At 38.6% G+C, this 12,559-nt stretch overlaps 1 protein-coding gene across 1 annotated transcript in view; it reads right to left on the bottom strand.

The window, feature by feature from the left end:
* CDC16 (cell division cycle 16) overlaps positions 1 to 12,559 on the bottom strand; it is a 47,322-nt gene that overhangs the window by 2,007 nt on the left and 32,756 nt on the right. The window contains exons 15-17 of the mRNA XM_006883816.1: positions 9,837 to 9,898; positions 2,772 to 2,907; positions 1,175 to 1,265 (exon numbers count right to left, since the gene is read on the bottom strand). Coding sequence (XP_006883878.1) covers positions 1,175 to 1,265; positions 2,772 to 2,907; positions 9,837 to 9,898 — 289 coding nt within the window. The remainder of the gene's footprint in view (positions 1 to 1,174; positions 1,266 to 2,771; positions 2,908 to 9,836; positions 9,899 to 12,559) is intronic.

Genomic DNA, 12,559 nt, shown 5'->3' with positions numbered 1-12,559 from the left:
TGTGTGTGTGTGTGTGTGTGTGTGTGTGTACCGTCAAATTGGATCTAACTGGTACAGGAGGAGACTATTCCTCATTCTCCAGCAGAGCCTCTGGTGGATTCAGCTAAACAGCTTTTGAAAGAGGCTTTACTAATTTAAACCCCAAAGATAAACAATAACATATGAGAGTTCCACTAAGTTATCAACAGTGTCTTCAATCTTTAGCCATCCTAGTGGACATACAGTGACATCTCATCAAGTTTGTCTGCTAAGTTATGATGTTGATTATCTTCATTTTGCTTAAGAACTATTTAGATATCTTCTTTTGTGAAGCACCTATTCAAATATTTTGCTCATTTTATGATTGGATTATTTCGTTTTTCTTGCTGATTTGTAGAGATTTTTGTATTCTAAATGCAAGTTCTTTTTTATTAGGAGTTATTTCTCCTAGATGATGGCATTCCTTCTCATAATTATGCTCTTAGGTGAACAAAAGCTGTTAATGTTTCTTAAGTCTAGTTTATCATGTTTTGGGTTGTTTTCTCTCTCCTTTTATGGCTTTATGTCCTGCTAAAGAAATCTCTGCCTACCCAAAGTCCAGTCCTTACCTTTTAACCACTATGCACACTCTTCCTAACACAACCACACAAGTGTCAATTACAGGAATTTCTTCCAGATTTATTTCAATACTTGCTTTTATCAAATTAAGCAATTATAAATTTAAAAAGAACTGAGTTACAGATCACTGGAGTGAATATAAGGCAATTAATTACTATTCCACTGAAATAGATTAATTTTATGTTATATCCTGCATTATAAAATATTAAGGCCAGAGCCTTTTCACTCAAGTTTATTAGGAAAAAAATGTTCTAAGGCTTGTTTTCCCATAGACTGATGCTCCCATAATACTGCATATATATATATATATATATATATACAGCATTGTGCACATATAGAGTGCTCAACATCAAACTGAATGGATAGCTAATTGATGAGTCACTATTCTCCCCAGCTTTCTTCAAACAAAATAAATGGAGGTTTTTTATATTAATGTAGTTAGAAAGGTTAGAAAGATACACTTAGAACCTTAGGAAAGAACTAGAGAAATCTAAACTGAGATGGCCTACAAAGACAAAGAATCTAAAAAAACAACAAAAAAGAATGGCAATGTCTATAAGAATAACTATAGTCTTACCAATATAAGCTTCTGAATCACCAATGTACATTTCAATGCAATGACCAAGCATTGTAACGGAGAATGTATCATCTCGTCTAAGACCAAGTGCCTGTCAGAAAATATTCAGCATAGTTATTAAACAGATATCTCCTTGGCCTAAAAATATTCTTATGTGATTAAAATATTTCAAGGAACCAAAGGTGGAATTTAAAGAAGGTTTTGATGGTACTACAGATAAAAAAGGTTGACTGTGAATGTAATAACTGCTGAAGTTGCTAATGGGTACATAGGGGTTTATTTCATTATTTCTTTTTCCATGTTTGAAATTCCCCATCCAAAATCATGAAAAATTATAACCTTACAAGAGACCCCTAAGACTTCTACATTCATCAAATCACAGAAGATATGTAAATGATAAATATTCAAATATACAAATTTGAATTAATATTTAAGACTAGAAAATGTGCTCAACTCAAACTCTGACTTAGTATTCTGTTTATCATAGTTACACTTTAAGGCATCACCTAGGGTCTGGCTTGAACATCTTTAATCAACCCTTAAAAATCCATTATAAATCTATTACTAAGGAATATATGTTTGAAATTTTGCCTTTCCACATATTTTACATCTTCTTACGGTATTATTTTTTTCACATCTTACATTTCTGAAACCAAGGTGTCTTACAATTGATGGATGGTTTCTTATTATTGCCGTGGCCAGACAATGGCCACATGGATGTTACTGCTCATGCAGTAAGAATCTGATTATTGTGCTTAGTGGTATAACTAGACAACTGACATTTTAGTTAACAAACTACATAAGCAACAAAGAAGTAGTCAAAACATTTCTGTTGATAATCTCTCATAAGATCAAGAGAGAAGCAGCATCAAAATATACAGTTGTTTAGGTCTTGAGAAAAATTACAGAATTACATGTATGACGGTACCTGGATAATACTTTGGGGAAAACTGTATTGTTCCTCTGGATGAAACAGTGTTTTCGAATAATCAGATGTTGAATATAAAGAATTGAGTAAGTAATTTATTTCACTTATATTCCCCTTTTTATGTCTGTACTATAATAATATGTGATAAAAACAAAATACCCTGTGTCTCACTATGGCCAAAAGCACCTTTGACTAAGTGTAAAAAAGTTTAAGTGATAGGAAAGTATTAAATTTAATTGTGAACTTTTATTTAGCTATCACACTGTCCTAGATAAGATGAAGTGTTGACATATGAGTTAAGGAGAGACCTTTGTTAGCAATGGATGCAGATTATCATGTTCATCATTGATCTAAATTAAGAGTCAAGAATAAAACACTGGAAAGTCTTGAAAGGCATTTACTAAAAAAAAAAAAAAAAAAGAAAGGCATTTACTTTAAAACAGACATTTCTATACTCTGCAGCTTAACTCTAAACACTACATCAAATATCATTTGTATGACTAATTGCACATTTATTGCAAGTCTTACATTTGTAAGATTAACTTCATGATGTGGTAAAACATACATACACTTTGCTCTGCAAAGAATGAAAAACAAAGTATCCCCAAAATTAAAAAGTACCAGTGAATGCTAACCTGACTTAAAGTTAGATATAAACAAAAGACATACTGTGTGAAAATAGTCTATAGCATTTTCAAAATTTCCCATCAGGCTGTGGATATATCCTATAGCAGAGTAGGTGGATGCATTCTGAGGAATTAATACCAGTGCTTGACGGTGATAATCCAATGCTTCATCATACTTTCTGTAAGAGAAGATGAGGAGAGAAGAGAGAAAAGGTAAGAAGGGGGGAACAATGAGAAGGAGGGATAAAAAGGAAATGAATGGTTACAATAAAAGTGTTACATTCAGGAGCTGAGTACTCATTTATGTAAAAACTAAGAAATATTTTCCTCTATGTAATAATAATAGCCTTTAACTTTCCTTTAGGCAGCTCTGGGGAACTAGCGGATAGGGAGTTAAGCTGTAAACTCAAAGGCAGGCAATTAAATTGATTATTTCCTCCAATCTTCAGAGCAGCTTGAACTTCTTCATCACCACAGGCACTTGCTCATACGTTGTTGCATGAAATTCTTCTGTGTCCACCAATTCCTTCAAGTAAAATGACTGTAATACTCTTTCCATCTTCTTTTAATGCTTCCTGAATTATCTAATATTTTGCCCAAAGCATTTTTAAGTATTACAACTCGAGGCTTTGTTCTTCAAATTTGTTCTTCAGTTCCTTGAGCTTAAGAAATTATAATAGTTTACTTCGTCTTCCCATGCTGTCCTTTCAAATCTTCGTTCAGCTCCTTAATATCTTGATTTCTTCCCTTTGCTTTGGCTTCTTGGTGCTCTAGTGCAATACTCAGAGTCTCCTCTAACATCCATTTTGGTCTTTTCTTCCTCTTCTGTCTTTGTAATGACCTTTTGCATTCTTCCTGGATGATATTCTTGATATCCTCCCAAAGCTCATCTGGTCTTTGTTTATTAGTGTTCAAGGCCTCAAAACTGTTCCTGAGATGGTTTTGAAATTCAGGTGGGATAGACTCAAGGTCTTATTTTGGTTCCTGTGGATTTAATTTTCCTTAGCTTCAGTTTGAACCCGAATATGAATAGTGGTGGTCTGTTCCACAACTAGCACCTGGCCTAGTTTTCACAGGTGATATTGAACTTCTCCAGAGGTTCTTCCCACAGATGTAATTGATCTGATACCATCAGATGAAATCCATGTGTACAGACTGTATTTGTTTCTTATAAAATGTATTTCCAATGCATTAATCGTTCATTGTGCAAAATTCTATCATTCTATCTCCAGCTTCATTTCTGTCATGAAGTCTATGTTTTCCAACTTCTGATCCTTCTTTTTGCATTTCAATCACCATTATTATTAATAGGATATAATATTGAAAGCAGGGAATACCAGAGGAATGTATATCTGTATTTCATTGATTATGCAAAGGCGTTTGACTGTGTGGATCGTAACAAACTGTGGCTGACTCTGAGAACAATGGGAATACCAGAACACTTGATCGTGCTAATGCAAAACCTATACTTGGACCAAGAGGCAGTCGTCAGAACAGAGCAAGGAAACACAGCATGGTTCAAAATTGGGAAGGGCGTACACTAGGGATGTGTCCTGTCTCCATACCTTTTCAACCTGTATGCAGAACAGATTATCCAGGAGGCTGGGCTCTATGAGGAGAAGTGTGGCGTCAGGATTGGTGGAAGATTCATCAACAATCTGCATTATACAGATGACACACCCTGCTTACTGAAACTAAGGAGGACCTGAAGCGCTTGCTGCAGAGGGTCAAGGACTGCAGCCTTCAGTTTGGATTGAGGCTCAATGTCAAGAAGAAAAAGATTCTCACCACTGGACCAGTTGGTAGCATCAGGATGGATGGTGAAGAGACTGAGATTATTCACAGCTTTAGTTTGCTTGGCTCCATAGTCAACACTCTTGGCACCAGTAATCAGGAAATTAGAAGACGTATTGTGATGGGAAAGTCTGCTGTTAGGGACCTCTCTAAAGTACTGAAGAGCAATGGTGTCTCTCTGGAGACTAAGGTGTGTCTGATACAGGACATGGTCTTCGCAATCACTTGTTATGCATCAGAGAGTTGGACAGTGACTAAGGAGGATAGAAGGAGAACTGATACCTTTGAGCTGTGGTGCTGGAGAAGAGTATTGAGAATACCATGGACTGCTAGGAAAACAAACAGATTCATCCTGGAAAGGGTTAAACCGAGCGGCTCCCTATAGGCAAGGATTCTTAGGCTTCGTCTAACATACTTTGGACATGTTATGAGGAGAGACCAGTCCTTGGAAAGGGACATCATGCTTGGTAGGGTGGAGGGACAGTGCAGGAGGGGAAAGCCCTCTATGAGGTGGATTGATTCAGTGACTGGGGTAATTGGGATGGGTGTACTGGAGACAGTGCGATTGGCACAGGACAGAGCAGAGTTTAGGGCTGTTGTACATAGGGTCACTATGAGTTGCAAGCAACTTAACAGCACATAACAACAGCAACAATATTATTAATTCTATATTTTATTATTATTAATGCATTTGGATCGCATGTTTGATCGATCTCTGTGAAAGCTGGTAGATATCATCTATTTTCGCATGTTTGATCGATCTCTGTGAAAGCTGGTAGATATCATCTATTTCCTCTTCTTTGGCTCTGTTTGTTGGTGCATGTATCTGAATGATAGTGGTATACACTGGACTTTCTTGTATGCGTTTGGATACTATCCTGTCACTCACAATATTGCATTTCAAGATGGATCTAGAAATGACTTTTTTAATTATGAAAGCAAGAATTGGCAAAAAACAAGGCCCCAGGAATTGACAGTATACCAACTGATATATTTCAACAGATACTGCCCTAGATGTGTTCACCATGTTGTGCCAAGAAATTTGGAGGACAACCACCTGGCCAACTGACTGGAAGAGATCTGTATTTGTTCCCATTCCAAATAAAGGTGATCTGACAGAATGTGGAAATTATCGAACAATATCATTAATATCCCATGAAAGCAAGATTCTGCTAAAGATTATCCAAAAACGAGTGGAACAGCACATCAACAGAGAACTGCCAGAAGTGCAGGCTGGGTTTAAAAGAGGCTGTCGTACTAGGGATATTGTAGCTAATGTTAGATGGATCTTGGTTGAAAGCAGAGAGTACCAGAGGAATGTATATCTGTGTTTCATTGACTATGCAAAGGTATTTGACTGTGTGAACCACAAAAACTGTGGCTAAGTCTGAGAAGAATGGAAATCCCAGAACACTTGATTGTGCTAATATGAAACCAATACTTGGACAGTTGTCAGAACACAGCAAGGGAACACTGCATGGTTCAAAACTTCGAAGGGTGTATGCCAGGGATGTGTCCTACCTCCATACCTTTTCAATCTATATGCAGAACAGACTATCCAGGAGGCTGGGCTCTATGAGAAGAAATGTGGCATCAGGATTGGAGGTAGACTCATCAATAATCTGTGTTATGCAAATGATACAATCCTGCTTGCTGAAACTGAGTAGGACCAGAAGCACTTACTGCAGTTCAAAGTCTGTAGCCTTCAATATGGATTGAAACTCAATATCAAGAAATCAGAGTCTCACCATTGGTCTGACTGGCAGCATCACGATAGATGGTGACGGGACTGAGATTGTTCACAGCGTTAGTTTGCTTGGCTCCACAGACAACATTTTTGGCATTAGCAGCCATGAAATTAAAAGACATATTGCACTGGGAAAGTCTGCTGTTAGAGACCTCTCCAAAGTACTAAAGAGCATCGATGTCAGTCTGGAGACCAAGGTGCACCTGGTACATGCCATGATCTTTGCAATCACTTGCTATGCATCAGAGAGCTGGACAATGACTTGGGATGACAGAAGGAGAATTTATGCCTTGAGCTGTGGTGCTGGAGAAGAGTATTGAATATACCATGGACTGCTAGGAGAATGAACAGGTTTGTACTGGAGAGGGATAACCAGGCTGCTCCTTGGAGGCAAGGATTCTGAAGCTTTGTTCGATATACTTTGAACATGTTACAAGGAGGGCCCAGTCCTTGGAGAGGGATGTCATGCTTGGGATGGTGGAGGTACAGCGCAGGAAAGAAAGACCCTTGACGAGATGGATTGATTCAGTAATTGGGGTAATGGTGGTAGATGTATCAGAGACAATAGAATTGGCACAGGATAGAGCAGGGTTTAGGGTTGTTGTACATAGGGTCACTATGAGTTGCAGGTGGCTCGATGGCACAGAACAAGAAGTTCCTCCAAGGGAGAAAAATTGGCAATTTCCTTTCATGTCTCTGACATGAATTTACTGTCTCTGAAAATCTGCTGGAGGGCAGCTGTGATAGACGAACAGTTCCTACTAGAAAGCAAGGAATTTTTGATGCTGGGTTTTTTTTTTATTATTATTTTTTGTGTGCACCATCAAATCAGATCTGACTGGTACAGGAGGAGATGGTCTCTCCTTCTCCAGCAGAGCATCTGGTGGATTCGAACCACACATCTCCGGGATTGCAGTGCAGCTTCCTACCACTAGGTCACCAGAGCCTGCCAAGAAAGCAAGGAGTTTTTGAGTCTGAACGTTTCTTTAGATCCTACTTTCATATATTGCAACACTTCCTTAAATGTATTTTCCTGAAGTGCTCACTCAGTCAGCTAAAAAGGGATGTTTGAATGGATTTTTTTCACATTGTTTTTTGTATATCATAGAAAAAAGATGGGAGACCTTCAAGGAGATGGATTGACACCATGATTGTAACAATGGGCTTGAGCAAATCAGGGACTATGAAGAGGGTGAAGAATGGTGGAGGGTTCAGATCTGTCCACAGGGTTGCTCTGAGTTGTAGGTGACTTGCTGGCACCAAACAACAACAAACGAAGTACGATCCTCAACTCCTAGGACTGTGTTCCTTCATATGTGAAAGTAAGCCTCTAATACCAGATGTGGTTAAAAACAACAGAGTTCAGCTTTAAGGTCAACAAGAGTTACTCAGAAAATTATTTGCTAAGGAACATTACTTGCTCAAGTTATCTTGAGTATTTTCTCTTGCAAAAAAAAAGATCCATTTTCAAGTTGTTAGTGCTTTTGAGTGAAGTACAAGTCATAGCAACCCTATGAATAAAAGATCTGAAGAACGTTCTATCGTGTGCCATCCTCACACTTCCTGACACACAAAAGCCTACTGCAGCAGTCACCATGTCAATCCACTTGGTTAAAGGTCTTACTCTTTTTTTGTTGACCCTCTACCCTTCCCAGCATCATGTCCTTCTCCAAGGAATAGCCCCTCCTAGCAACATACCCAAAGTATGTGATGTGAGGCTTCATCATTCTTTCCTCCAAAGAGCACTCTGACTCACCCCTCTCCAAGACCTATCTGTTCTCTTGGCCGTCCATGGGATGTCCAGTGCTCTTCTCCAAAACCACAGCTCAAAGGAGTCAATTCCTTTTTTGTCATCCTTACTTAATGTCCAACTCTCAGATGTATAGCAAGTAATCATAAAGACCATAGCCTGACACAAACACACCTTAATCCTCAAACTGACCTCATTACTCCTCAATTAATTTGGAGAGGTCCCTAACTGCAAATTTTCTTGATGTAACGTGTCTCCTTATTTCCTGTCTGCTAGTACCAAGGATGTTAATTGTGGATCCAAGCAAGATTAAGCTGCTGACAGTTTTATCTCTTCTTCATCCATCATGATACTGCCTATTGTTTCAGTGGAAAGAATCTTTGGTTTCTTGACACTGAGACACAATCCATACTGAAGGCTGCAGTTCTTGATCCTCTGCAACAAGAGCTCCGAGTCCTTCTCCCTTTTCAGCAAGCAAGGTTGTGTTGTCTGCATAACACAGGTTATCAATTCAAGTAGGCCTGGTAAATACTGCATTTTTCAAACATACAGTTTTGGAAATAAAGAAATACTCAAGAAATTTAAAAAAAAATGTTAACTTTTACAATATTCAGAACTTTCCGAACTTTTTAAACCATCAACTTCATTTTTTAATGTTGTTACGTGCTGTTGAGGCACCTGCGACTCCGCAACATGATGTAGAACAGCTCTGAAGCCTGGTCTGCACTGAGACGGTCTCACTGATTCCAACACACCTATCCCTGTATCAATCCATCTTCTCCTGTGCTGTCCCTCTACCCTTCTAAGCATGACGTCCTTCTCAAAAAACTTGTCCCTCCTGGCTACGTGCCCAAAGTATGTAAGACAGATCTTCAAAATCCTAGCATCCAAAGAGAAACTTGGTTTCCTCCTTTCCAAAACAGACCTATTTGTTTTCTTGGTGGTCCAAGGACTCTTCCCCATCACCACAACTCAAAGGCATCAATTTTTCTATCATCCTTAGTCACTGTCCACCTCTCTGATGCATAACAAATAATTGTGAAGACCATGGCCTGGATCAGGTGCACCTTAGTCTACAGATGGACATCGTTGCTTCTCAGTACACTGGAGAGGTCCCTGAGCAGATTTTCCCAGAACAATTCGTCTTCTGATATTCTGACTGCCGTTGCCATGAGAGTTGATGGTGGAGCTGAGTAAGCTGAAATTCTTAACAACCTCAATCTCGTCCGCATCTATCTTGGTGCTACCAATTGGCCCTGTGGTGAGAATCTTTGTCTTCCTGATGTTGAGCTTCAATCCATATTGAAGACTATAGTCCTTGACCTTCTGCAGCATACTTCTCATGTCTTCCTCAGTTTCAGTAAGCAGGGTTGTGTCACCTACATAAGGTAGGCTGTCGAGTCTTCCTCCAATCCTGATACTACATTCCTCCTCATAAAGCCCAGTTTCCTGAATGATCTGTTCCACATATAGCCACCTATTTATTACACTACAGAACAGATGTCAGGAAACAATGAGTTAGAAAACAGATAAGGTTTTAAGTAGATCCTGTCTAAACTCTTCTAAATTAATGTGGAACACTACAATCTTTTCTCTAAAAAATTAATTATACTTTCTAAATGAGTATGTTTCTAAAATAAAATTAAACCCATAGAGACAAAGAAAATCAGCACTGGTTTTTAGACGTATTATATCTAAACAGACAAGAACAAGAAAGCTGAAGAGGATGATGAAGCAAAAAGATGAAAAAGGTCACACAAAATTAAACAAACCTTTTACCACAAAGTCTATTTCTGAAAATGCACTATTTTACTTACTTAAGTTTTCTGCAGACATGCCCCAAGTTGTTCAATAAAGGTTCCCATTTGTCAACTGTTACCTAAAACATAAAGCAGCATGAAACTCATAAGTTATAAATATCACTTTCATTTGTTTGTACTGAATTATTTCATATAAATTTATGAATGTCTCTCCTCTGTGCCTATACAGTGCTGTCTGCACGCCTCTACTGTAGCACCAAGCAAGAATATTTGTGTGTTTGCCCATCATTCCTTCTGGATGAGAATTCCTGAGGACTTTATATTATTTTTCTTTTTCCAGTGCTTGGCTCAACCTTATATTGTCCCTCTATTCTAAAGGTAAACTTTTGTACCTTTAGGTCAAACAGTCAGATTTTGATATCCATCTACCTAATGGATATGTCTACTTAGAATTCTTATTCCAAACATTCAGGTCTTGTCCTGGGGAGAGGGAAACCAAGTTGTTCCTTGAAGGCAAGGATTTTGAAGCTCTGCCTCATACTTTGGGCATGCTGCCAGGAGGGACCAGTCTTTGGAGAAGCATAGCATGCTTGGAAGGATGGAGGGACAGTGCAAGAGGGGAAGACTCCGGACAAGATGGACTGACACAGAAACTGAGGTAATGGAGGTAGACATGGTTCAAATCCACCAGCTGCTCCATGGCAGAAGGATGAACAATCCCCTCCCATATGATTTACTGTTTCTGAAAACCCACTGCACGGTCAGCTATGGGTCAGTTCTGACTGGATGGTACAAAACAACAACAACAACAACAATAATATGAGTTACAATTGACTAACAGTGGTATCAGTAAATCCTACTTCTGGTTCTAGTAATCATCCCTTAAGCTATCCTCATATAAATCTGCATGCTTTCCTTTTGGACTTTTCTTCTCTATTTCTTTTGGTTCAGGATAGAGCAGGGTTCAGAGCCTTGTGCTTAGGGTCAGCATGAGTCACAGGGCATCACATAGCACATAACAACAACAACCCCCATTCAGTGTGCCAGCACCAAATTATTATGCATTCTCGCCAACCCAGATTCTTAACCTCATTCCCCTTCTAGGTGTCCTTCCAGTTCAATGCCGTCTTTGACCATCTCTTTCTCTTAATTTTCTTATTCAAGGAGACACTAAATCTTGCTTATTCTTCTTCCTTACTATAACTCTGTTCCATTTAGTCTTTGCCTCCTTGAAGAACAGAGAGTCTGTTGGAGCAACAATTACACAAGTCTCACTATGTAGGTCTCTCTTCTTAAACTCCTTTGTTTTCCTTATCTTCAGATTAAAGTGCAAATTCTTTCTTAGCATTTTCAGCCCTTAACAACCCTTGCTTAACAGTCCTGCTCTGTTTCTTGTCATTTTCTGGACAAAATCCAAGCCATACTGAATGAATTAGCTCCAATTTCCAACATATAAACTATACTAAATTAGCTTCAATTTCCAGTATATACCACATTTTTGCGTTTCATACTCTGGACAAGGAGCTAGGAGAGGCTATTCTTTGGAAAGGGACACCATGCTTGGAAAGGTTGAGGGGAGGGGTCAGTGAAGGACAGAAAGATCCCCAGTGAGATGGACTAACAAGGTAACTTCAGCAATGGGCTCTAGCATGTCAGAGATGATGAGGATGGCACAGGATAGGGCAAGGTTCAGGTTAGCTGTTCACTATGAGTCATACTCGATTTGATGGCACCCAAGAACAACAACAACATTCTCTATACCTGAAACGCTCCTCACTCTTACCTGGCTAATCCTTATTCACATTTTGGGGACTGATCTGGAAGATGTGGATACTTTAATTTAATAATTATAGACTGTTTTGCACATAGTATTATTTATAGCCAATGTCCTTGCTGACTTTCCCTAATAGGTCTGAGGGTAGGAAATGGCAAACCAATTTCCTATTTTCCAAAGAAAATAGCCTAGGACAGGCCACTGAATGAATAAATAGGTCTAGACATGATTTAGGATAGTGCTTCTCAGACCTTACTGCCCATTAGCGCCCTCTGGGCTATAATTCTATGTCTGATTCAGTAAGTCTCGCTAAGACCCGAGACTTCTCTATTTTTAATATGTTCTAGGTAATGTGAGTGCTGCTGGGCCAGCAAACACACTGCATAACAAAGCCTAAAAGCACTCAATTCCTTGAAAATCAGCAAGGTTATATGCCAGTTTCCAACCTCATGTTAACATGGCAAGTATATGTCAACAAAAGTGCATTTATTATACAGAACTTTAGACTCAGCTGTGGAAGAACATGCACATAAAGACATGTGCAGACAAACGGAAATATTTTTCAAAGCCTTATCACCGTTAATTGGAAATGTAAAAATCCAATTAGCCATCAAAAAAATTTCTGTTTCCAATAGCCATCCATATATTTAAATACTACCTCACCATTTGAGTCCTCTTAGAAAGCAAATCTCTAATACCTGCCATTTCAATTACAAAGAAATTCACTTTGTACCATGCAATCAAATGTTAATTGACAATTCAAACATTAGCAAGCCATTTGTTATGGTAAATATAAAGTGATTATCCCAGGCAGCACAGATTACTTGGTAATGTGATTGTCTGCATTGGACAGTAAACACACTTAAGTATGTGTACAAAGATATATTTATTATATGTATACCCATGTTTATCGCAGCTTTGTTTACAATAGCAAGGAGTTGGAAACAACCTAAATGCCCATCAACAAACGAATGGGTAGAGAAGCTGTGGTATATTCGCACAATGG

The sequence above is a fragment of the Elephantulus edwardii genome, unplaced genomic scaffold (assembly GCF_000299155.1).
Source record: "Elephantulus edwardii isolate Elephantulus edwardi_28Jun2011 unplaced genomic scaffold, EleEdw1.0 scaffold00030, whole genome shotgun sequence".
Classification (NCBI taxonomy): Eukaryota; Metazoa; Chordata; class Mammalia; order Macroscelidea; family Macroscelididae; genus Elephantulus; species Elephantulus edwardii.
The sequence above is the reverse complement of the archived record's forward strand: the minus strand, read 5'-3'. Positions and strand labels throughout refer to the sequence as shown.